At 40.2% G+C, this 27,345-nt stretch overlaps 2 protein-coding genes across 2 annotated transcripts in view; both read left to right on the top strand.

Moving 5' to 3' along the window:
- Positions 1 to 9,527, top strand: part of kpna4 (karyopherin alpha 4 (importin alpha 3)) — a 33,345-nt gene extending 23,818 nt beyond the window's left edge. Inside the window, exons 10-17 of the mRNA XM_034168296.1 lie at positions 222 to 266; positions 1,300 to 1,431; positions 2,559 to 2,687; positions 3,315 to 3,419; positions 3,537 to 3,608; positions 6,794 to 6,956; positions 7,053 to 7,144; positions 7,372 to 9,527. Coding sequence (XP_034024187.1) covers positions 222 to 266; positions 1,300 to 1,431; positions 2,559 to 2,687; positions 3,315 to 3,419; positions 3,537 to 3,608; positions 6,794 to 6,956; positions 7,053 to 7,144; positions 7,372 to 7,467 — 834 coding nt within the window. The 3' untranslated portion in view covers positions 7,468 to 9,527. The remainder of the gene's footprint in view (positions 1 to 221; positions 267 to 1,299; positions 1,432 to 2,558; positions 2,688 to 3,314; positions 3,420 to 3,536; positions 3,609 to 6,793; positions 6,957 to 7,052; positions 7,145 to 7,371) is intronic.
- Positions 9,528 to 9,932: 405 nt separating this feature from the next.
- Positions 9,933 to 27,345, top strand: part of trim59 (tripartite motif containing 59) — a 33,509-nt gene continuing 16,096 nt past the window's right edge. The window contains exon 1 of the mRNA XM_034168294.1: positions 9,933 to 10,128. The gene's annotated coding sequence lies outside the window, so the exon portion shown is untranslated. The remainder of the gene's footprint in view (positions 10,129 to 27,345) is intronic.

The following is a 27,345-nucleotide window of genomic DNA, read 5'->3' as shown; positions in this document are numbered from 1 at the left end:
GTGCGCTCTGCATCCTTTCTTCACCTGATGGAGAGGATCACTGCTCCAATCAGAACTCTACCTGAGCTAGTAAAGTGAACAGAACATAGGTATAGGAGTTTTGTAGTGTGAAAGCTCACATGTTGAGACTGTGATATCGGCCTTCATGGTTGAAGTGGGAATATTGTTGCATTGTTCTAATAACTTCAACTGTCTCTGCATCTCTTTTTGTACTTTCTCAGATTTTGCCAGCTCTGTGCTTGTTGATCCACCACACTGATGTCAGCGTGAGTACAGTTTTTAACAATGGCAAATTCGAGAACTACCATATTTCTGCATCTGAGAGCCCTGGGCGTTCCACCCGAAATTCTGCTTGGGGGTGGGGTGGGCGTTTTCACAAACTCGTCCAAATATTACATTTGTCGGACTGCCTATTTTAATAAAATGTCCGAGTTCCTCAAAAATAAAGAAAAAAAAGAGTCACCTGTCTGTTTTGTCCCCATACTTTTGTCATTTATTAAATGTCCTTGTCAGCTGATGTCTGGCACAGAGGGGAAAAAAGATGCATTGCACGGCTGGCTTTCAATATCGACCACACGAGCAATAATTTAATTCACTGAAACATTTTGCACAGCGTTTGTATTAAAACTCTGGTACTCATGTAAAGTTCCTGTTTAAATCCAGGTGACTCTGCAGGTAAATGATCCATTTGTTGCTGTCTGTACAAAGCTAGCCATAGTGTCACAGAAGACGTTCTCTTTCTTGTACAAGATTCTTTCACAATATGACCACAGGACAAAGGGATAGCGAGAAAAACATTGTGAAAACTCATTTATTTTAGGTGGCCATTTAATAAACTTTAATTTAAAAAAGTAATTTAATTTCTGATGGGCATTTAACTATCTGTCCAGTGCTTTTCATCTGTGCAGCAAAAAAAAAAAAAAAAAGTGACATGATGTCCACTGTCAGTTTTCAGTGTTAACCACACAGACAATTTATGTCACGGAAACGTTTTGCACACTGTTAAAATAAAACATCACAAGTCCAACACAGAAAAGGAGAAAAACATAATTAAACTCATTATCTTCTTTGCTTTTTAAATTGTGCTGGGATCACAAAATTAATTTATTTTAGGTGGGCTTTTAATAAACTTTAATTTCAAAAAATGATTTTATTTTGGTTGGGCGTTTAACCAACTTTCTTAAAAAAAAACGGGGGGGGGGGGGGGGGGGCTTATGTATGACCCTGGGCTCTCTGAAAGTTGAATGTTGGAAAAATGTGTTCATTTGGATCTTTTGCACTTTTACCTGTCATATCTAGATCTTGGTGGACACTGTGTGGGCCCTGTCTTACCTGACAGATGCGGGGAATGAGCAGATCCAAATGGTCATTGATTCAGGGATTGTACCTTATCTGGTCCCTCTGCTTAGTCACCAAGAGGTCAAAGTTCAGGTATGGCATAAGGGAAGACAAAAGAACCTTCATTCTAATTGCATTACCCATCAATATTGTAGAGTCTCAAACCTCCAACGCATGAATTAAAAATAAAAAAGAAATGGAGCATATAAAATGGAGGTTTGCACACAAAAAGAACATGGACTTTTATATCTAAAACATTCCAAAGTATGGTACATTGTGAAAGTTACCTCAAGAACAGCAGTTGTTTCCAGTAAAATAAGATTCTGTATTGCATAGGTTGTACCTAAACAGTATTAAAAAAAAAAAAAAAAAAAAAAAAAAAAGATTGTATATATCTTGAAAATTGCGGGACCAAGGTTTTGAACATTGAGGGCCTGGAAAAAAAACATGGCGATTAAGGCCAAGTTTAGTATCAATATGCAACAACACTGTTACACATTATCTTTTTAATTTTCATGTATGAAATCTTTAAAGTTCAGGGCTAATTAAGAAAACATTCATCCCATTTGAAACCATGTGAGGATAGCGACGGGTGCTGTGCTAAGGTGTCATCCCTATAGGGACTTGGCGCCATGTAAACTTGGCCTGTTTTGAGATCCTCCGGCAGGTTAAAAAATGCTACCAACAGGTGGTGCGTGACGTCCATTTCATACAGCCTATCTACTCCACTTTTGCCCTGTCTAATGCTGTTGTTACAGATGGATAGTTAATTCAGACACTCCTCCACAATTATGGTACAGATGATCCCAAAAAAGTAATTCCCATACTGCAGTCACGTGTTGCTGGTGTGCGACATATAAGCAGAGGGTTTCCATGAAGCCTTAAAAGTCTGAAGACATTGAATTTGTTTACCAAATAAGGCCTTAATTGGCATTAAAATGTATTGGGTCAGTCTTTCAAAAGACTTAAAAATGCCAGCATATGGAAGATAGTATTTTATCCATGATTTCTTCTGACATTGCAGTTAAAAATCTAAAAATAAATGGTATTGTATTTATTTTTAAGAATTTGGTGAGACATGTCTAATGCGCAAAGGGAGACATTTTTTTTTTTTTTAAAGCTTAAACCAGTGCCCATGTTCTGTTACATTTAATATTTTGGGCAAATCTGTCCCTTTTGGTCCTTTTTATAATATTGCTAAACTTGCTCTCTCCATCCAGACTGCTGCTCTGAGGGCTGTGGGGAACATAGTGACCGGCACTGATGAGCAGACCCAGGTTGTCCTGAACTGTGATGCCCTCAGCCACTTCCCTGCCCTCCTAACACACCCGAAGGAGAAAATCAACAAGGTGATGTATCCTTTGTCCTCAGCCTTCACAGTCACACACCTGCAAACTGCAACCTGAATTGTTTGGAAGTGATGAAAACAGAGACTTGGTGCTCGTGAGAATGTGGTGTGAATATTAATAGAATTTAATAAGAGTTCACAACTTGGAAGACTGCAAAGATGAAGAGGACTGGAGGAGCTGCCTGGTAGTTATCGTCGATTATAAAGTGGTTACTGGGGGTTGAAGGGTGGTATAGTTTTGTATGAACATGGCTGAATGTGTGTTACTGTGAGACGGTGGCCAAAGGGGGCTGAAGACCACGTGTCTCTGCTGATATTGGAGTGCATCTGAGGCCAGTCACTTAAAAAAAAAAATGAGGCTCCCTTCTCTGTTTGTGACCTGGACGATGATTAGAGCCTCAATGTCACCCCCCCGCCCTCCCACAGCACCCTGTCTCAGCCAGAGGTCTGAACTCTCACAGTGGACCTCTGGATTCTGATCCATGTTAGATGCAACTGTTCAGTTGTTGCATTTCAGCCCTCAGGATGCAGCATGGGCAGTCATGTGCCGAACAGTCGCCCCTGCACGTTTTTATTCCAGTTAATGACAACTTTATTCTGACACTTACTTGTTCTTCCTGTCCTGTAGGAGGCTGTCTGGTTCCTGTCCAACATCACAGCAGGCAACCAGCAGCAGGTCCAGGCTGTCATTGATGCCAAGCTAGTTCCCATGATCATTCACCTGCTTGACAAGGTGCATTAATTTAACTGAACCTGTGTGAAGTAGACTGTATGAGTGTTTGAGAGCACATTGATGGAATACAGAAAATGTGACTGTTGACATTGATTTTTTTTTTTTTTTTATGTGTAGGGTGACTTTGGCACTCAGAAGGAAGCAGCCTGGGCCATTAGCAACCTCACAATAAGCGGAAGGAAAGACCAGGTAACAGCTTTCTTAACACCCTGTGCTTTTAAAACACATTGCCATGTTAACAGTTTAATGTTGCATGTGTTTGTGTGCACATGCACTATCTGCTTTTATTGTACCAGAACAGCAACATTTGTCAATGGTCATTTCAAAGGTAGCATTTCGTCAATGATTTTTATAGTTTAGAACATGTCATGTAGGAGAAGTTGGTATAAACACTCTATGCTGTTAATGATATAAATTTGCCCAACAGGGGATTTTGATTGTACTGGTAACCAGAATAACACCTGACAAAAGCATTGATTGGATCACAAGTGAGAACCACAAAGCTTTGTTTGGAGAAATGGCCATATCAAGGCTTTTTTTTTTTTTATTTATTGTTCAGTTTTTGTTAAACTGGCGTCATCACATAAGTGTGCACACATTTTCTCTGCAGCACAGAACTAATACAGTGAACTGCCATGACAGCTGCGTCTTCACGACAGAGCCACAGTGTGCGTTTTTAAAATAACTAGCAGAAGTACCCATTTGTTAGACTCAAGCAGTAAGCTTTGATGGTCTCAGATGATGCAGTTCCTTCACTGGCCACTTGAGGCTGACTCCAAGAGTGAACAGGTTCCCATTCAACTCCATGTTAAAATGTCCATCTTTAGAGCAGAAATAAACATGTTTACAGCCTGGTACAAAAAAATGGTTTTGGTCTTGATAGTTTCCTCCTTCATAAACACTGTACGGAGGGGTGAATCTTTTTTTTATTTGTGAACTTCTTAGTGTAAGATGTTTTAAGCCATAAAGTCAGGTTTAATCAGGGGTGTGTTTGCTTTGAGTGACTGCCGTCTATACTGTGATAGTATGTGCTGCTGGGCCGAGCTCACACTCTCACTGTCGTTTGTCCACTTGATGTGGTTGCTAGCTGTTGTGAAGGACGATGTCTGTTTCATTTGAAGTATTGTATTAAAAGCACCTGGAATAACATGACCTTTTGTGGGGTGAAACATCTTAACAGATCATCTAAAATTCCCCTGCTGCAGTATTCATGCTGAGTGAAACTCGGGTCAAATTTTAATGTTGTATGCTAAAGGCGTGAGCACTTTCAGCAGCTATGGGCAGCCTGATCCCTTAGGTCACTTTTAATGCATGATGACTGAGAAAATAAGGGGCTGATAACTTTTAATGTCCACACTCAATGAAACCCTTAGGAAAACCACCACACAGTCCCCAAAAATATGACTTAATAAACACCTGATCTGAGGTTAGCCTATTAGCTGGTTCAGACTTGAAGAGAGGGGTGTGTTCAGGTTCATTTATCACACAGTGGGGCCATCGATGTTCCACCCCTTTATGTGCTAGTGACTTCATCGTGACATAGCCAGAATCAGCACTGTCGCTGCTGCCAACATGGCAATGCCCACCGATAGGCTTCAAATTGGCTGTTCTGGGAATGAATTGTTTAAAAATGACTGTAAATAAATGTGGGCGCTGTCATTTTTTTTTGAGGAAAACAATGGTTATTGTCATAATCTTTAAACATACTATTGTTCAGTACTCTGCTGAAGCAAAGTGAAGAAATGAAAACCTCTTCAATCAAAAGCTCAAAGCCAGTGATATAGTTTAAATATCATTCAGTCACTGTTACTGAATTATGTTCCTCCTTTTACGCTTACAATTCAGTGCTAAGTGGAATTGATGAAACGTATAACAAAAACGATTTACCATATTAAAAAAAAAAAATAGGGCAACACGATGGCTTAGTGGTTAGCACTGTTGCCTCACAACAAGAAGGTCATGGGATTGAGTCCCACATGTGGAGTTTGTATGTTCTCCCTGTGTGTGCTTGGGTTCCCTCTGGGTGCTCCAGCTTCCTCCCACATCCAGAGACATGCAGGTTGGGTTTATTGGAAACTTGAAATTGTCCGTAGGTGTGCATGCAGATGTATGTTTGTCTGTCTGTATGTGGCCCTGTGACAGACTGGCGTCCTGTCCAGGGTGTACCTGTCGTCATGCCCTATGACTGCTGGGATAGGCTCCAGCCTCCGTGCCCTGATCTCGGCTAAGCGATTGAAGATGAGTGTGTGTAGATTTAAAAAAATATAACACAGTGCTAAAATACCCTCTGCCTGTGTGAATTTGTAGATCCTGGGAGGAAAGCAGTGATGATAGTTTTCCGGGGATTCCCGGAAAGCTGGGTAATTTACTGCTGTGGAAAATGTTTCTGGGTTATTTTTTTACCTGAACAGTTGGTGGCAGTAATGCACTGTATTGGTTTGCCAACTGCCACTAAGCTCAAAAGAAGACTTATTTTGGGTTTCCTGGCCCTCGTTGGATTTAGTCTGTGGACTGATGATGTTCGTATCTGTAAAATTGTTTGGAAACATCTCTGAGATGCCAGAGTGGATATTAAGACTTCTGTTATGGAGTCACATTCCTACAGAAGACATCAATTTTTTTGTAGTGTATATTTAATTTCGCCTCCTTTTTTTGTAGCTGACTTCAGTCAGCTGCACCTCCTGTTAAACATCTTATAATGTATAAATTTAAGGATATTGTCATCAGATCTTCCTTTGAAATAATCCAGATTACAGAGCTCTGTGAGGTGGAGTGCTGGGGGGTGGGGCCAGAAAGGAGTCTGACAGCAGTCATGTGATTTTTTTTTTTTTTTTTCCAGTCACTGAAATAGATTAAAAAGTTTTTTATAGTTTCCTTCTTCACCACTTATATAATGCACAATTAAAGATGTTAATTATTTAGTACTGGTATGATGTCAAAATGACCTCTAAAAGTCATCACCAAGATTTTAAACTGCAGTCTGAACTGTACAGGGAGCCGGTGTAAGGACAGCAGAATGCAGACTGTTTTTGTGTTTGAAAACGGACCAGAACAGTGGATGAAACAGCTCTCTTCAGTCAGTGTGGGCAGGGCTGTGGAATTTCTGTACGCGATTGATGATTGCTGTGCTAGAATCAATTCATACATGACTGAATTCAGTAAATTGCTCAAGCTTTGGCTCAGTCATCCCACCCCTACAGCCTGTCCTTCAAATTATACTGCATTATGAATTTTAGGCCATACCGCCCAGCCCCAATAACAAGTATCCTTACCTAGAACTTATAGATGGATCAAGAAAATTACATTTGAAGTATATTGAGTGGAATTTGAAATTATAATGTGGAAATCATGGTTGTTTTTTTTGTTTCCTTTAGGTAGCACACCTGATCGAAAAGCAGGTGATTCCTCCATTCTGTAACCTGCTGACAGTGAAGGACGCCCAGGTTGTGCAAGTGGTTCTGGACGGCCTCAGCAACATCCTGAAGATGGCAGATGATGAGGCTGAAACTATTGCTAACCTCATTGAGGAATGCGGAGGCGAGTCTTATTTGTTCATTGAACTTTGTGTTTTTAATGTATTAGAATCACGTAGGCGCTGATTTATTAATGATGTATACAATTTCTTTTTATTAGGATTGGAAAAGGTGGAGCAATTGCAGAATCATGAAAATGAGGACATCTACAAGTTGGCATATGAAATTATTGATCAGTTCTTCTCATCTGATGTGAGTCAGGAAAAAAAGGAATTGTCTTACGTTCACAGATGGACATAAATGTGAAATACAGAATGGTCTTTGTTTAGCGGAGTTGTACTAATTTCTGAAGTGTGGTAATATTAGCAACATGGATACACTGGTTCTTTCATTCTTTATCATTAATGATGTATCAAAGATCACTTGTGTAGTGTCTCTTGAATAGATATTGACGTGCTGCTGTATTGTCTGTCCTTCAGATCGATGAAGATTCCAGCCTGGTCCCAGAATCACTCCAGGGCGGAACATACGGCTTCAATTCTGCCAATGTGCCAGCTGAGGGATTCCAGTTCTAGACCGTATCTGGGGTATTCTGGAGTTGTGTTCACGATGCAGCACTCTGTTCAACATAAAAAAATTAGGAGAGAAAGAGCGAGAGAGAGAGCGAGAGTGTGAGAAATTTGATCCATTGTGCTTGGCTCGTGGGATCCATGGCTGCATCTTATCTGAGAGAAAAATGTGTGGATTTCATTTGGCATTCTGAGGAACCAGCCCAAATGAAGTTTGAGATGGCGAGTGGGTGCGAGTGAGAATGAGTTGCTATGTGTTGCAAAAAAAGCAAAACATCTACATCGAATGCTTTGAGAGACATGCCGACATAACTTCTGTTATTGGAGCTGTCGTCTTCAGAAAACGTCTTCAAATGACAACAAAAAATAAAATAAACTCGATGTCTGCCTGAGGAGATCAAAGGACATCCAAAATCAAAATTCAAGACATCTTGAAATAAGACGACAAAATGAGAAACAGAAATGACTCGAATATTGAACCTTGATGAACCATCACATCCTGCAGTCGTCTGAACAGAGAGGGTGTCGCCCTTAATGAGCCCCTCCCCCAATCGGCCACACTATCAGACGTGTGTGAATGGACCCATTGTGTACGAATGTCTGGACTCGGTGCAGAGGAGCCAGGTTCATCTCCTACAACAACAAGTTCCCCTTCCCACCCCGCTTGGGCACCATCCTCACCCACCACCCACCCCACCCAATCCGGCGGGCGGGTCCAGGAGTCCGACTGAGCGTCGCATGTGCGAGAGAATGGACGGATGAGTTGTGTGTGTGCTTGGCTGCGTGCGTGACTGGGAGTGTGTAAGACTGGGTGCAAACGCATGCAGAGAGGGGAGACGGATATGACTACATCTGAGGAGAGAAACAACATCAGCAAAGGTGTCGGGGAATGAAATTCTGGCTTTGAAAGTGAGGCTGATACTCAAATCCCTGAAAGGAAGAACTTTGCATATTTAAAAAAAAAAATCGTCATCACAAGGATTATCTTTTTTTTTTTGTGTGTATTGTTATTAAGTTGGTATTAATTGACACTGGACAATACTGTTGACAGGTGTGGAGCAGCAGTGCATTGTGTTGGAAGATGCATTTGGTGGCTTCTGGGATTTTCTTTTTGCCTCCAGTGTGTTTCTTTTACATGTGTATATGTATACTTTTTTTTAAGTTTTTTTTTTTTTAGCTTTTAGTTTCATCGCTTCTGTAAAGATGATGACGGTCATATTAAACCATTGCACCACATGGGCTTGATGATGTGAAATCTGACACCATTGCTATAATCATAACCTGGTGAGCCCCTCCCCCTTTAAGTTTTCAGTAAAATCACTGATTTGTTACCATAGCTGCGACGTGTCACCAGGGAAGTACAATGGTCATTTCACGTAGGATTGTGAATCATAACCTTTGCATGTACTAAGCTATAGCACAGTTGTTTTTAGGGTATTTTAGTTTCCTTTAGGCTGTGGATACAGTGTACTTTTTTCCTCTCTTAACTGTGCTTAATTGTTACATGTTGTCCCTTCCCTAACTTCTTTCACTATTGTAACCCATATGGTTTTGCACAGATATGGCAATGTGATGCCTTAAGTCTTTCTGAAGGTGTACTGGTTGGTTTCATTAATATCCCTCCAGCGACCTCCGTATGCATCAACCGCAGTCTGACTTCTTTCTACAGTAAATGACTGATGGTTTTTAGAAATGATCTGATATTTGCAGGGCCATGCCTGCGGTCTGAGGTAGACAGAGGGCGGAGCTGGGTGTCCCACCTGTGAGACTGCAGCTGGAGAAGCAGAGGAGTGCAGATGTTTGCTGTACCTTTCCCAGTTATTAGTTCTCCTGTACAGGCTTAACCCCAAAAACACTGTAGTAATGAGATAGAATTGTGCTCAGAACCTTCTGTTGAACATTTTTTTCTTTTTCTTTTTTTTTTTTTTCCTTTTGCAGCATTCCTTGTTAGCAAAGATGTGGTTTCCAATCTAAAATTCTGACCTGGAAGGAATACCGGTGGCTTGTCCAAACTGTTGGGAGATGGAAATAGGCTGTCTTCAACAAAATAAATAGTGAAACCCAAACTTTGTGAAGTAATGACCCCTTTTTTAAGTGCAGTAGAAGCGGGTTAGTTTGTATTTAAATTGAGCGATTATTTGGTGCACATGAGTACTTCAGAAAATAATGTTACATTCGGAGTCGTTGGAAATTTAAATTCAACAGTCGTTTACGGGAAGTGATCTGGAAAGGGCGTAGTTGTGGGCAAACAAGGCTTTTGTTTTCAGTTTCTCTATGTAATCACGTTTGACACGTCCAATAGGATTATTGACAGAATAACCTATTTATTTTTATGTAAATTATAGCCGAGGGCAACTTAAAGACAAAAGCAAATTTCTGATGAAACCCAAGTGGACTTTATGGTGCGGATCATGTTACGGACACACGTTTGTAAAGTTCTTCACACAGCCAAAGGCTGGAGTAACAAAGTTTTTAGATGCTTAAGATTTGAGAACACAAACTAATAGCAGATTTGAGTGAGATTTTTTTTTTTCCCCGCATATAGACGACTGTTCGCAATCTTCCATTTTGGTTCATGTGAGAAATGGATTTTGTTTTATTCGAGTTGTACCTAAACGCAGCACGACAGGAACCGGAAGCCGCTCGGACGCTGAACTCCAGCAGTTTGTGAGTTCGGGCTTTTTTGTTGAAACATGCGAAAAATCCTGTCAAATTTATGTTTCCATGTTAGACATTAACGTATTAGATAATATCTTACGTAGGCTGCAAAACGTAGCGGCAAACGTTGCGTTTGGAGCTTTTAAGAATATAATAGGTTTAAAAGATGCCTAAAAAAAGTCGCTAGCTAAATTGTTACCCAGATTATTTTGATTTGTTTGACAATAAAATACTGTAAATAAAGTATATAAAATTGCTGATAGCATAATAAAGCATAAAACACATTTGTGGTCCTCAGGAGGGAGGGAAAAAAGTATAATGACGAACAATGAAAATATTGTCAAACGTGTATACAAAAATGAGCAGTAATAATACAAATATAATCTTTGACAGAATCCAAAACATAAAATGCTCGATAACGTATTTTGTAAAGTGGCTTGTATTGGTTACCATTGAAACGAGAGTTATGTAACTACGGTTCTATGAATTCCGGTGTCGGGAGACCGAACAAAATCGGTCCACCCTGATAACGCGGTTCACGGATTAACACCTCGTTTGTGCTTCAAGCTGCGCTCCAGTCATCGATCTCAGCGACAGATATCTTGAACCTTCAGTACAACAATCATTTCCACATAAATTCAGCATGATTTCATCATAAAAGGCAATGAGATCAGAGTGCAGTGGCTAAACCAGCTGCAAGCTGATGCGTTCACTTCACGACTCACCGATTATAGCCTCGTTTCTGCTTAAAACTGACTTTAGAATGATTTAAGAGGTTTTACCTTGTCATCTGATGGTTATTAATCCCATTATTCTCTTTGATGGCTTTGGGTGAACAGACTCCATCTCAGACGAGCTGCTGTGGTCCCAAATGACTTCTGCGCAGTGAAGGCAGGGTGCACCGATTTTTGGGGGGGACACCGGATGATTGCCAGAGGCTGGTGTAAAGACGTGCAGAGGTCAAGATTAAATACCAACAAAATCACGGTTGTGAACGTGACCTGGATGACGTCAGTAACAGTAGACTGTGTCACCCAGCATTCTCTTCTTTCGGAATCTATGGACTAGTCTCCAAATGACAACCAACTCTCATCTGGAATTTATAGAACAGTAGTTACATATGTAACTCTCATTCTGTTTTCTTCCTTCTGGCCGCCAGATGGCGGTGCTTAACACCTGGATGACCTCATACCAAAAATGTCACGAGGAATCTGCACTTAGAGAACCTCAGGTGAAGTTTGAAAAGGCTAATAATACAGCCGTCATCACAGAGTGACCAGCAACCACATTAAACGTTGTAGGAGTGGGCAAAAGTACAGGAGAAAGCCCACGTTGCCACAACACAGATGTCACTCCATGGAACACCTCTCAGGGCAGCCCAGGAAGTGGAGATGCCCCAGGCTGAATGACATCTTGGTGGAGGGGGTTGACTGTCGCCGGTACTATAAGCCCATAATATAGCATCAACAATCCAATGTGACAGTCTTTCCGAAGGTGTGGGAGGTGATGGTGTAGTGGTTAAAGTATTGGGCTTGAGACCAGAGGATCCTCAGTTCAAATCCCAGTCTGACCGGAAAATCACTAAGGGCCCTTGGGCAAGGTTCTTAATCCCCTAGTTGCTCCTGGTGTGTAGTGAGCGCCTTGCATTGTGAGGCATTGATGTGTGTTTGAGTATCTGATGCAGATGGAAAAGCACTATGTACAGTAGTGTTCAGAATAATAGTAGTGCTATGTGCCTAGAAAGTTTAATCCAGGTTTTGAGTATATTTCTTATTGTTACATGGGAAACAAGGTACCATTAGATTCAATAGATTCTCACAAATCCAACAAGACCAAGCATTCATGATATGCACACTCCTAAGGCTATGAAATTGGGCTATAAGTAGAAAAGGGGATGTTCTCAACAATAGTAGCATCTGTTGTTGACGCATCAAACTCAAAACTATTATGTTCAAACTGCTTTTTTAGCAATCCTGTGAATCACAAAACTAGTATTTAGTTGTATAACCACAGTTTTTCATGATTTCTTCACATCTGCGAAGCATTAATTTTGTTGGTTTGGAACCAAGATTTTGCTTATTTACTAGTGTGCTTGGGGTCATTGTCTTGTTGAAACACCCATTTCAAGGGCATGTCCTCTTCAGCATAAGGCAACATGACCTCTTCAAGTATTTTGAAATATCCAAACGATCCATGATTAGGGATGGGTATTGATAAGATTTTATCGATATCGATGCCATTATCGATTCTGCTTATTGATCTGATTCCTTATCGATTCCCTTATCGATAGCTCGTGAATTTTGTACTAAAAGTAGGCTTTACAGGTTTTCTATGTATTTCATTGAGTCTTAAAGTAAATAAATATGAAATTGGTCACTGTATCCTTGATCTCTGGACATAAATGAAAATAAACAAAACGGTGTTTTGCTTTTAAGTTATTAATTCCGACTGGACTCCATCTATCTAACTTGACTCAGCAGAGAGCCGCGCAGCGTTTGGAGCTGTGTGAACAGAACGGAGGACGATTCTTGTTTCTTTCTCGCAACAAGACAGGAGGCCCAGTTAGTAACTTTAATCCACACAAAAGTGACTCACGATTGACATATTCAGGGATGAAAGTGGTGAAAAACAAAAAAAGCTGAAACCCAAAATTACCCCCCAACACCACCTGCACGAAAATGTTTGAATTCTAGAATCTCTGAAATGCAATCTGGGACTATTCCAGACAATAAACTGGAGTGAGTGCAACATCCATTTAGTGAGAAAAAAAACCCAACTTTCGTTATTCAAATTCATTCCAGTAGTATTCTGCTCTTACAAGGATGTAGCAGTTTTCTAGTTTGGCAGATAGTTCTGGAGGAAATCACTGAAGAAATTAGCAAAGTGAAAATATGGTTTGACTGAAACAAACTGTCATTAAACTTAAATAAGACAGGGATGTAATGGAGGTGTAAGAGTAGGGATGGGTATCGATAACCGGTTCCTTTGGGGTATCGTTAAGAAATGAGTCGATCCACTGACATCAATAAGCTTTGTGCATAATGATTCTGTTATCGGTCCTTCAGAGTGGCCGTTGTTTTGGGGGGTGTTTGTCAGGAAAATTATAATTTCTCTACATTGATTACGGACCCTGCTTTTCTGCAGCGCGGCTTTGCTTTGAACCTTGAACCAATCGAAGCAGTAGTTCGCAGATTGAAGCAATGCTTCGATCTATTGCTTTGTTTATTCTTTCTTTCGCTTAATTTTCTCCCGCTAAAACCTTAAAGAGCATACGTCTGTGAGTATTATTTACCTTTTCTATGTTAAACTGACCTGTTATGGTCTTCTGAAACAGTTGATGTATTTTAGAACTTAAAAACGGGAGCGATGCTAACGCGTTAGCATGTCTATGGCATTTTCAATGTTAAAAGTTAGCATTAAGCAATTGCAGCTGTCATCACGTTCGGGTGCATTTGTTTTCAAAATGTAATATTTCTTAATATTTTTTTTGTTTGTTTATATATTAATAATCTAATGATTATTATATACAAATTTAGAGAAAGAGACAAAAAGAACCTGAATAGAAACACAACAGAAAATATAAAAGCAACTAACAATGAACATACATAAATAAATAAATACATACATAAATAAATGTTTCCTGTGAACACCTAGTGACTCTTACACCTCCATTTCATCCCTGTCTTAAGTTTAATGACAGTTTGTTTCGGTCAAACCATATTTTCAATTTGTTAATTTCTTCAGTGATTTCATCCAGAACTATCTGCCAAACTAGAAAACTGCTGCATCCTACAACCCCTGGCAATAATTATGGAATCACCGGCCTCGGAGGATGTTCATTCAGTTGTTTAATTTTGTAGAAAAAAAGCAGATCACAGACATGACACAAAACTAAAGTCATTTCAAATGGCAACCTTCTGGCTTTAAGAAACACTATAAGAAATCAAGAAAAATAATTGTGGCAGTCAGTAACGGTTACTTTTTTAGACCAAGCAGAGGGAAAAAAAAATATGGACTCAATTCTGAGGAATAAATTATGGAATCACCCTGTATATTTTCATCCCCAAAACTAACACCTGCATCAAATCAGATCTGCTCGTTAGTCTGCATCTAAAAAGGAGTGATCACACCTTGGAGAGCTGTTGCACCAAGTGGACTGACATGAATCATGGCTCCAACACAAGAGATGTCAATTGAAACAAAGGAGAGGATTATCAAACTCTTAAAAGAGAGTAAATCATCACGCAATGTTGCAAAAGATGTTGGTTGTTCACAGTCAGCTGTGTCTAAACTCTGGACCAAATACGAAAAACATGGGAAGGTTGTTAAAGGTAAACATACTGGTAGACCAAGGAAGACATCAAAGCATCAAGACAGAAAACTTAAAGCAATATGTCTCAAAAATCGAAAATGCACAACAAAACAAATGAGGAACGAATGGGAGGCAACTGGAGTCAATGTGTGTGACCGAACTGTAAGAAACTGCCTAAAGGAAATGGGATTTACATACACAAAAGCTAAAGGAAAGCCATCATTAACACCTAAATAGAAAAAAAAAAAAAACAAGGTTACAATGGGCTAAGGAAAAGCAGTCGTGGACTGTGGATGACTGGATGAAAGTCATATTCAGTGATGAATCTCAAATCTGCATTGGGCAAGGTGATGATGCCGGAACTTTTGTTTGGTGCCATTCCAATGAGATTTATAAAGATGACTGCATGAAGAGAACATGTAAATTTCCACAGTCATTGATGATATGGGGCTGCATGTCAGGTAAAGGCACTGGGGAGATGGCTGTCATTACATCATCAATAAATGCACAAGTTTACGTTGATATTTTGGACACTTTTCTTATCCCATCAACTGAAAGGATGTTTGGGGATGATGAAATCATTTTTCAAGATGATAATGCATCTTGCCATAGAGCAAAAACTGTGAAAACATTCCTTGCAAAAAGACACATAGGGTCAATGTCATGGCCTGCAAATTGTCCGGATCTTAATCCAATTGAAAATCTTTGGAAGTTGAAGAAAATGGTCCATGACAAGGCTCCAACCTGCAAAGCTGATCTGGCAACAGCAATCAGAGAAAGTTGGAGCCAGATTGATGAAGAGTACTGTTTGTCACTCATTAAGTCCATGCCTCAGAGACTGTAAGCTGTTATAAAAGCCAGAGGTGGTGCAACAAAATACTAGTGATGTGTTGGAGCGTTCTTTTGTTTTTCATTATTCCATAATTTTTTCCTCAGAATTGAGTGATTCCATATTTTTTTCCCTCTGCTTGGTCTAAAAAAGTAACCGTTACTGACTGCCACAATTTTTTTTCCTGATTTCTTTGAGTGTTTCTTAAAGCCAGAAAGTTGCCATTTGAAATGACTTTAGTTTTGTGTCATGACTATGATCTGCTTTTTTTCTACAAAATTAAACAACTGAATGAACATCCTCCGAGGCCGGTGATTCCATAATTAAGATCAGAATACTACTGGAATGAATTTGAATAAGGAAAGTTTTTTTTTTTCTCACTAAATGGATGCTGCACTCACTGCAGTTTATTGTCTGGAATAGTCCCAGATTGCATTTCAGAGCTTCTAGAATTCAAACATTTTCATGCATGTGGTGTTGGGGGGTAATTTTGGGTTTCAGCTTTTTTTGTTTTTCACCACTTTCATCCCTGAATATGTGTGAAATATGTGAGTCACTTTTGTGCGGATTAAAGTTACTAACTGGGACTCCTGTCTTGTTGCGAGAAAGAAACGAGAATTGTCCTCTGTTCTGTTCACACAGCTCCAAACGTTGCGCGGCTCTCTGACGAGTCAAATTAGAACGATAGAATCCAGTCAGAATTAATAACTTCAAAGCGAAACACCGTTTTGTTTATTTTTATTTATGTCCAGAGATCAAGGATACAGTGACCAATTTCATATTTATTTACTTTAAGACTCAATGAAATACATAGAAAACCTGTAAAGCCTACTTTTAGTACAAAATTCACGAGGTATCGATAAGGGTCGATCGATATCGACCCTTATCGATATTGAATCGATAAGGAATCGGATCGATAAGCAGAATCGATAATGGCATCAATATCGCTAAAATCTTATCAATACCCATCCCTATGTAAGAGTCACTAGGTGTTCACAGGAAACACTTATTTATTTCTGTATGTATGTATGTATGTATTTATTTATGTTCATTGTTAGTTGGTTTTATATTTTCTGTTGTGTTTCTATTCAGGTTCTTTTTGTCTCTTTCTCTAAAATTGTAATAATAAGTATATATTGTATATAATAATCATTAGATTATTAATATATAAACAAAAATAAATTTAAAAAATATTACAATTTGAAAACAAATGCACCCGAACGTGATGACAGCTGCAACTGCTTAATGCTAACTTTTAACATGAAAATGCCATAGACATGCTAGCGCGTTAGCATCGCTCCCATTTTTAAGTTATAAAATACATCTATCAACTGTTTCAGAAGACCATAACAGGTCGGTTTAACATAAAAAAGGTAAATAATACTCTCAGACGTATGCTCTTTAGGGTTTTAGCGGGGGAAAATTAAGCGAAAGAAAGAATAAATGAAGCAATAGCTTGAAGCACTGCTTCAATCTGCGAACCACTGCTTCAATTGGTTCAAGGTTCAAAGCAAAGCCGCGCTGCAGAAAAGTTGATTACGAACCCACTGCAGGGTCTGTAATCAATGTAGAGAAATGATCATTTTCCTGACAAACACCCCCCAAAATAATGGCCACTCTGAAAGACCGATAACAGAATCGTTAAGCAAAAAGGTTATTGATGTCGGTGGATCGAATCATTTCTTAACGATACCCGAAAGGAACCGGTTCTCGATACCCATCCCTATCCATGACACCTGGTATGCGATATATAGGCCCAACATCATAGTAGGAGAAACATGCCCATATCATGATGCTTGCACCACCATGCTTCACTGTCTTCACTGTGAACTGTGGCTTGAATTCAGAGTTTGGGGGTCGTCTCACAAACTGCGGCCCTTGGACCAAAAAAAGAACAATTTTACTCTCATCAGTCCACAAAATATTCCTCCATTTCTCTTTAGGCCAGTTGATGTCCCCTGCCATCCCCTCATTACCCCATCCCCGTAGAGACGGTGCCTGCTCCCAGACCACCAATAACCAGCAAAAATCTATTTAAGCATAAAAATTCAAAAAGAAAAAATAATATAGCACCTTCAACTGCACCTCAGACTAAAATAGTTAAATGTGGTCTATTAAACATTAGGTCTCTCTCTTCTAAGTCCCTGTTAGTAAATTATATAATAATTGATCAACATATTGATTTATTCTGCCTTACAGAAACCTGGTTACAGCAGGATGAATATGTTAGTTTAAATGAGTCAACACCCCCGAGTCACACTAACTGCCAGAATGCTCGTAGCACGGGCCGAGGCGGAGGATTAGCAGCAATCTTCCATTCCAGCTTATTAATTAATCAAAACCCAGACAGAGCTTTAATTCATTTGAAAGCTTGACTCTTAGTCTTGTCCATCCAAATTGGAAGTCCCAAAAACCAGTTTTATTTGTTATTATCTATCGTCCACCTGGTCGTTACTGTGAGTTTCTCTGTGAATTTTCAGACCTTTTGTCTGACTTAGTGCTTAGCTCAGATAAGATAATTATAGTGGGCGATTTTAACATCCACACAGATGCTGAGAATGACAGCCTCAACACTGCATTTAATCTATTATTAAACTCAATTGGCTTTGCTCAAAATGTAAATGAGTCCACCCACCACTTTAATCATATCTTAGATCTTGTTCTGACTTATGGTATGGAAATTGAAGACTTAACAGTATTCCCTGAAAACTCCCTTCTGTCTGATCATTTCTTAATAACATTTACATTTACTCTGATGGACTACCCAGCAGTGGGGAATAAGTTTCATTACACTAGAAGTCTTTCAGAAAGCACTGTAACTAGGATTAAGGATATGATTCCTTCTTTATGTTCTCTAATGCCATATACCAACACAGTGCAGAGTAGCTACCTAAACTCTGTATGTGAGATAGAGTATCTCGTCAATAGTTTTACATCCTCATTGAAGACAACTTTGGATGCTGTAGCTCCTCTGAAAAAGAGAGCTTTAAATCAGAAGTGCCTGACTCCGTGGTATAACTCACAAAGTCGCAGCTTAAAGCAGATAACCCGTAAGTTGGAGAGGAAATGGCGTCTCACTAATTTAGAAGATCTTCACTTAGCCTGGAAAAAGAGTCTGTTGCTCTATAAAAAAGCCCTCCGTAAAGCTAGGACATCTTAATACTCATCACTAATTGAAGAAAATAAGAACAACCCCAGGTTTCTTTTCAGCACTGTAGCCAGGCTGACAAAGAGTCAGAGCTCGATTGAGCCGAGTATTCCTTTAACTTTAACTAGTAATGACTTCATGACTTTCTTTGCTAATAAAATTTTAACTATTAGAGAAAAAATTACTCATAACCATCCCAAAGACATATCGTTATCTTTGGCTGCTTTCAGTGATGCTGGTATTTGGTTAGACTCTTTCTCTCCGATTGTTCTGTCTGAGTTATTTTCATTAGTTACTTCATCCAAACCATCAACATGTCTATTAGACCCCATTCCTACCAGGCTGCTCAAGGAAGCCCTACCGTTATTTAATGCTTTGATCTTAAATATGATCAATCTATCTTTATTAGTTGGCTATGTACCACAGGCTTTTAAGGTGGCAGTAATTAAACCATTACTTAAAAAGCCATCACTTGACCCAGCTATCTTAGCTAATTATAGGCCAATCTCCAACCTTCCTTTTCTCTCAAAAATTCTTGAAAGGGTAGTTGTAAAACAGCTAACTGATCATCTGCAGAGGAATGGTCTATTTGAAGAGTTTCAGTCAGGTTTTAGAATTCATCATAGTACAGAAACAGCATTAGTGAAGGTTACAAATGATCTTCTTATGGCCTCAGACAGTTCTGTTAGACCTCAGTGCTGCTTTTGATACTGTTGACCATAAAATTTTATTACAGAGATTAGAGCATGCCATAGGTATTAAAGGCACTGCGCTGCGGTGGTTTGAATCATATTTATCTAATAGATTACAATTTGTTCATGTAAATGGGGAATCTTCTTCACAGGCTAAGGTTAATTATGGAGTTCCACAAGGTTCTGTGCTAGGACCAATTTTATTCACTTTATACATGCTTCCCTTAGGCAGTATTATTAGACAGCGTTGCTTAAATTTTCATTGTTACGCAGATGATACCCAGCTTTATCTATCCATGAAGCCAGAGGACACACACCAATTAGCTAAACTGCAGGATTGTCTTACAGACATAAAGACATGGATGACCTCTAATTTTCTGCTTTTAAACTCAGATAAAACTGAAGTTATTGTACTTGGCCCCACAAATCTTCGAAACATGGTGTCTAACCAGATCCTTACTCTGGATGGCATTACCCTGACCTCTAGTAATACTGTGAGAAATCTTGGAGTCATTTTTGATCAGGATATGTCATTCAATGCGCATATTAAACAAATATGTAGGACTGCTTTTTTGCATTTACGCAATATCTCTAAAATTAGAAAGGTCTTGTCTCAGAGTCATGCTGAAAAACTAATTCATGCATTTATTTCCTCTAGGCTGGACTACTGTAATTCATTATTATCAGGTTGTCCTAAAACTTCCCTGAAAAGCCTTCAGTTAATTCAAAATGCTGCAGCTAGAGTACTAACGGAGAGAGCATATCTCACCCATATTGGCCTCTCTTCATTGGCTTCCTGTTAATTCTAGAATAGAATTTAAAATTCTTCTTCTTACTTATAAGGTTTTGAATAATCAGGTCCCATCTTATCTTAGGGACCTCATAGTACCATATCACCCCAATAGAGCACTTCACTCTCAGCCTGCAGGCTTACTTGTAGTTCCTAGGGTTTGTAAGAGTAGAATGGGAGGCAGAACCTTCAGCTTTCAGGCTCCTCTCCTGTGGAATCAGCTCCCAATTCAGATCAGGGAGACAGACACCCTCTCTACTTTTAAGATTAGGCTTAAAACTTTCCTTTTTGCTAAAGCTTATAGTTAGGGCTGGATCAGGTGACCCTGAACCATCCCTTAGTTATGCTGCTATAGACTTAGACTGCTGGGGGGTTCCCATGATGCACTGAGTGTTTCTTTCTCTTTTTGCTCTGTATGCACCACTCTGCATTTAGTCATTAGTGATTGATCTCTGCTCCCCTCCACAGCATGTCTTTTTCCTGGTTCTCTCCCTCAGCCCCAACCAGTCCCAGCAGAAGACTGCCCCTCCCTGAGCTTGGTTCTGCTGGAGGTTTCTTCCTGTTAAAAGGGAGTTTTTCCTTCCCACTGTCGCCAAGTGCTTGCTCACAGGGGGTCGTTTTGACCGTTGGGGTTTTTACGTAATTATTGTATGGCCTTGCCTTACAATATAAAGCGCCTTGGGGCAACTGTTTGTTGTGATTTGGCGCTATATAAATAAAATTGATTGATTTGATTGATTAACAGAGGGACTTTGCAGGGGATTCTTGCAAATAAATTAGCTTCACACAGGCGTCTTCTAACTGTCACAGCACTTAACGGTAACTCCAGACTGTCTTTGATCATCCTGGAGCTGATCAATGGGTGAGCCTTTGCCATTCTGGTTATTCTTCTGTCCATTTTGATGGTTGTTTTCTTCCACTCGTCTCTGTTTTTTTGTCCATTTTAAAGCATTGGAGATCATTGTAGATGAATAGCCTATAATGTTTTGCACCTGCGTATAAGTTTTCCCCTCTCCAGTCAACTTTTTAATCAAACTACGCTGTTCTACTGAACAGTGTCTTGAACATCCCATTTTCCTCAGGGTTCAAAGAGAAAAGCATGTTCAACAGGTGCTGGCTTCATCCTTAAATAGGGGACACCTGATTCACACCTGTTTGTTCCACAAAACTGACAAACTCACTGACTGAATGCCACAGTACTATTATTGTGAACACCCCCTTTTCTACTTTATTTTTTACTAATAGACCAATTTTGTAGCCTTAAGAGTGTGCATATCATGAATGCTTGGTCTTGTTGGATTTGTGAGAATCTACTGAATCTACTGGTACCTTGTTTCCGATGTAACAATAAGAAATATACTCAAAACCTGGATTAAACTTTCTAGGCACATAGCACTACTATTATTCTGAACACTACTGTATGTGCATAAACAGGGCAGAAAAGACTAGAATTAGTCTCTCCACTAGATTGTGGGGCAAAGACAGCCATGCCAACAGGCTGGTTAACATGAAAAGCCAAACCTTGCTTTGGTGGAAAAGAAGGGTTAGGCCATAGAGTAACCCCTGATCCATTACAATTCTAACACACAGTTCTCAGTGATTGACAAGGCATGTAATTAGCCAACACACTTAGTGGATGAAATTGCAAGGAGGAATTCAGTTTTAACAGACAACCATCTGAGGTCACCTCCTCCCAGTGGCTCAAATCCCAGCTCAGACTTGTGCTCAGGTACATCCTTTAGATGTTTCTACAGCTAAATTAAGTCCAACTGGGGGAAAATTCAGTTGATTGTACATGATTTTGAAAGGCACACACCTGTCTACATAGTTGACGGTGCATGTCAGAGCACAAACCAAGCATGAAGTCAAATGAATTGTCTGTAGACCTCAGAGACAGGATTGTCTGAATTTCTGCTGCTTTGAAGGTCCCAATGAGCACAGTGACTACGTTTACATGCAGCCAATAACCCTTTCATAACCCTTTCATTACCGGAATATTAGCAATAACCCGGTTGCGCACGGCCATGTAAACACTTGCAAAAACCTGAATATGCTCATATTCCGGTTTTTAAAAACCGGAATATGACCCCTGGGTTATTCCTTTTCTAACCCGAATATCAGGTCATATAAACATGCATCGGAATATCTCCATAGAAAGGAACATTATTTTGTGTTCTGCGCATGTCCTATCCGCAAGGAATCTTGGTCTTTTGAGTACGGTAACGACTTGTATGCAGCGCACGCAACCCACCAGACACCGCAGAAGCAGATGTAAACAAGCATGGGGAAATCCAGACGCGGCAGCACAGCATCACACTTTTGGAGCGAGGAGAAAACCAAGTACTTTATTAGTATTGTGAAAGACATGAATATAATGTCTTTTATTGACGGTAGAAAGTACCGAGATAGCGACATTTACAAGAAGGTTTCCGAAAAGTTCTGTGAAGCAGTATTTGCATGAACGCCAGACCAAATGAAGCACTGGTGGAAGACGTGCGTCGCTGTTTAGATGGGGATATTCCAAATGATACCAATGACCACGTATACAGGAGTAACTCTGTCTGCTTAAGCATGTAAACGGGTTATTCCTAATGATTCAGAAACCAGAATATTGACCTTATCCCGAATATTAATGGCATGTAAATGTAGCCAGTGGCTTCCAGCATCCATAAATGGAAGAAGTTCACATCCACCAGGACTCTTCCCCGAGCTGGCTGTTTGTCTAAACTGAGCAATCGGGGGAGAAGGGCCTTAGTTAGGGAGATGATCAAGAACCTGATGGTCACTCTGTCAGAGCTCCAGCATTCCGTTGTGGAGAGAGGAGAACCTTCCAGAAGGACAACCATCTCTGCAGCAATCCACCAATCAGGCCTGTATGGTAGAGTGACCAGACAGAAGCCACTCCTTTGTAAAAGGCACACGGCAGACCACCTGCAGTTTGCCAAAAGGCACCTGAAGCACTCTCAGCCCATCTATCCATCCATCCATTTTCTACCGCTTAGTCCAATTAAGGGTCGCGGGGGGCTGGAGCCTATCCCAGCAGTCATAGAGCGTGACACCCAGGTACACCCAGGACAGGACGCTAGTCTGTCGCAGAGCCAGAAACAGACAAGCAAACACAGACACACCCCCACACACACACCTACGGACAATCTAAAGACTCCAATCCACCTAACCTGCATGTCTTTGGATGTGGGAAGAAACCGGAGCACCCGGAGGAAACCCACGCACACACGGGGAGAACGTGCAAACTCCACACAGAAAGGCCACGGGAATTGAACCCACGACCTTCTCGCTGTGAGGCAACAGTGCTAACTACTAAGCCACCGTGCTGCCCACTCTCAGACCATTAGAAACAAAATTCTCTGGTCTGATGAGACAAAGATTGAACTCTCTGGTGTGAATGTCAGGTATCATGTTTGGAGGAAACCAGGCACCATCCCTACAGTGAAGCATGGTGGTGAGAGCATCATGCTGTGGGGATGTTTTTCAGCGGCAGGAACTGGGAGACTACTAGTCCGGTTTGATGGAAAAATAATGCAGTAATGAACAGAGACATCCTGGATGAAAACATGCTCCAGAGTGCTCTTGACCTCAGACTGGGGCAACGGTTCATCTTTCAGCAGGACAATGACTCTAAGCACACAACCAAGGTATCAAAGGAGTGGTTTCAGGACAACTCTGTGAATGTTCTTGAGTGGCCCAGCCAGAGCCCAGACCTGAATCCGATTGAAGGTTTCTGGAGAGATCTGAAAATGGCTGTGCACCAACGCTTGAGAGCTTGAGAGGTGCTGCAAAGAGGAATGGACAAAACTGCCCAAAGATAGGTGCTCCAAGCTTGTGGCATCATATTCGAGGAGACTTGAGGCTGTAATTGCTGCCAAAGGTGCATCAACAAAATATTGAGCAAAGGGTGTGAATACTTATGCAGCCTACATGTGACTTCTTAGGTTTTTTTATTTTCAATAAGTTTGAAAAAAAAAAAAGTTTTTCATGTTGTCGTTATGGACTGGTGTGAGTGGAAGTTTGAAGGGGAAAATGAATTTACTCCATTTTGGAATAAGGCTGCAACATAAAATGTGAAAAAAGTGAAGTGCTGTGGATACTTTCCAGTTGCACTATATATATATATATATATATATATATATATATATATATATATATATATATATATATATATATATATATATATAAAATATGTGTGTGTGTGTGTGTGTGTGTGTGTGTGTTATACTCCAGTTTATGCAGTTGCAGAATTTGCAACATGTGTCACTAATAAAATGCTGTTGATCAGCAGGACACTGGGGCGTCACCAGACCCCCTTTACTGGGGCACATGCCCCAGTATAAATGCACGATTAATTTTCAATAATAAATATTTATCATACATTAATTCAGATACTTCAGACAGGGAAAGATGTATATTCTTGCTCAAATGCATTGCAAGAGTATTAACTCCAAACAGAGGTTATAGCTCATGCGCACATTCTGTATATGTCAGTGCATATCACGGTGCATGAGCTGCAGGTGAACTCCACACACGCAGCATGCAGCTTTCCCTTAGAGTCCCTTGATGGAGAGAGTTAAAACTTGTCGTAACTCTCTCAATCAAGGGACTCTAATGTCGAATGCGGAGCAGCAGGACACTGAGCACACAGCGCAGTTTGAGGTAATGTGACACAACAAAAGTTAATTTTATATATATGTATTTTTTAATGAAACCAAATTACGTTATACTAACTGAAAACATTATTGCATGACTTCTGTAGATGGATATCAAGAAATTCTTCAGCCGAAGCAGGGACAGGGAAGCAGTAAGGGGAGGTGAGAAAGAGGGAGGTACGGTCTGGTGATAAATTAGCTGGTTAAGGTAGCCAGCTAATTTAGCGACGCTATTAGCAAGTCCATACTTAAATGCCTATATAAATATAAATTTGTGCAGTGCTGAGCTGTATTCTGTGCAGCAAATCAAATCCCCTTGTCTGTGTGCTACACACAGACAAAGGGAGAAGCAGAAACGCACTGAAGTTCATGTGGTGGAGTCCAGTTGTGGAGTGACCTCAGTGATTCAGAGAAGGTGAAAAGAAACCTGTTTCTACCTTGTCTCGACAGGATGGTTGCTGAGATGGATGAGTGTTTTTCATCTCTTAGTGGCCAAATTCTCAGAGGTATTCAGGCCTGTAACTGTAACCCTGAATCAGACAGCTTTCTCTGTGAGGAGCACCTTAGTGGTCTGGCAGATCATTACAATGTTGGTCTGAAATCAGAGGAGGTTTAGTGGCCAAAAACTATCTTGCCTCAAAAAAAGAAAGCCTTGCAATCAAGGATATGCAGTGTGTTTTCAACTTGCTGGATAACATCATGTTCCCAACACTAACACAGGTCATTCAGATCACCTTAACAATCCCAGTCAATAGCTGTAGTTGTGAAAGGTCATTCAGTGTGTTGAGACGGCTCCACACTTGGCTGAGGTGCAGAATGGGACAAGACAGGCTTCACCATCTTGCTGTCTACAGTTGAGAAGGAAGAACTTTCAAAGCTGAGTCAGAGTCAGGTGATTGACCACTTTGTGAAAATGAAAAACACTTTAATGCTATCACTTGAACTATAACCCTGAAAACTAGATAATAACCATGACTTTGGAATGTCTGTGAAGAGAGTTCTGACTTGCCATTATTTGTTATGACTTACGAGGGCTGTCAATAAAGTATAGGTCCTTTTTATTTTTTTCAAAAACTATATGGATTTCATTCATATGTTTTTACGTCAGACATGCTTGAACCCTCATGCGCATGCGTGAGTTTTTCCACGCCTGTCGGTGACGTCATTCGCCTGTGAGCACTCCTTGTGGGAGGAGTCGTCCAGCCCCTCGTTGGAATTCCTTTGTCTGAGAAGTTGCTGAGAGACTGGCGCTTTGTTTGATCAAAATTTTTTCTAAACCTGTGAGACACATCGAAGTGGACACAGTTCAAAAAATTAAGCTGGTTTTTGGTGAAAATTTTAACGGCTGATGAGAGATTTTGAGGTGATACTGTCGCTTTAAGGACTTTAAGGACGGTGCGAGACTTTGCGCAGCGCTCTCAGGCGCCGTCGTCAGCCTGTTTCAAGCTGAAAACCTCCACATTTCAGGCTCTATTGATCCAGGACGTCGTGAGAGAACAGAAAAGTTTCAGAAGAAGTCGGTTTCAGCATTTTATCCGGATATTCCACTGTTAAAGGAGATTTTTTTAATGAAAGACGTGCGGACGGATTGCAGCGTCGGCTCGCAGCGGCTGCGACGCTCCGCCACAGGAAAAACACCTCTGTTGGAAGCCTTAAGGACAAGTTGGAACATGTCCAGCTGTTAAACAATTTCTCATATACTCACTCCACTGAAAGCCATCAAAAGCCGCCTGGATTTTATACTCAACAAAAATATAAACACAACACTTTTGGTTTTGCTCCCATTTTGTATGAGATGAACTCAAAGATCTAAAACTTTTTCCACATACACAATATCACCATTTCCCTCAAATATTGTTCACAAACCAGTCTAAATCTGTGATAGTGAGCACTTCTCCTTTGCTGAGATAATCCATCCCACCTCACAGGTGTGCCATACCAAGATGCTGATTAGACACCATGATTAGTGCACAGGTGTGCCTTAGACTGCCCACAATAAAAGGCCACTCTGAAAGGTGCAGTTTTGTTTTATTGGGGGGGGGGGGGGGGGATACCAGGATATCGTTCAACAAATACAAACACAAGCATTTAATCTTACCATATATGTAAAAAAAAAAAAAAAAATCCAGTCATATCACAAGGAATACTTGTCAGGAAGCCAAGCAAAATTCAGAATTTGCTGCCATTTCTAGTGTGCTCTGTAGTTGAATTTGCGTGCAAACAGTTCATCAATATTTTGTTGGTGCATGTTTGTCATTCTGGCGGAAAATGTCACACCTGCCAGACCAGCTAGAGGATTGAAACTTGACGAAGTAAGTTTGTTTTCATGATTTCAAGTGAACTAATTTCTTCACAAGACAGCTTTGTAACACTGTCTTAAGTTGCCATGTCATGTAAACAGTAACTGATCATGCTGATGACAGACTTGAGTTCAGTCATTGGGTGATTGTGATTCAGTGTCAACAGCAAATGAAATTATGAATGAATGGCACATCGTCAGTGCCATTGTAATGATGATGGTGTGTTGCGGTCACTCATGACGTGATATTATGACAGAGTTGATGCATAATCCGCTGATTTATTTTCAGTGTTCCAATCAGTTTCACCATTTTCAGTTTTCCGTTTCTTCAAAATATGTCTATGTGGTCTACAGAGGTCACTCTTGAAATGTGGTATGATGACGGGCTGAGGATGATCCACGTATTCTCAGGGGTCTGATTAATTTCACTTGGCACTTAACATTTGCAACAACGTTTGAATATATTAACATGGTCTACAAGAGTCATTGTTAAAA

The sequence above is a fragment of the Thalassophryne amazonica genome, chromosome 4 (genome assembly GCF_902500255.1).
Source record: "Thalassophryne amazonica chromosome 4, fThaAma1.1, whole genome shotgun sequence".
In the NCBI taxonomy this organism is placed as follows: Eukaryota; Metazoa; Chordata; class Actinopteri; order Batrachoidiformes; family Batrachoididae; genus Thalassophryne; species Thalassophryne amazonica.
The sequence above is the reverse complement of the archived record's forward strand: the minus strand, read 5'-3'. Positions and strand labels throughout refer to the sequence as shown.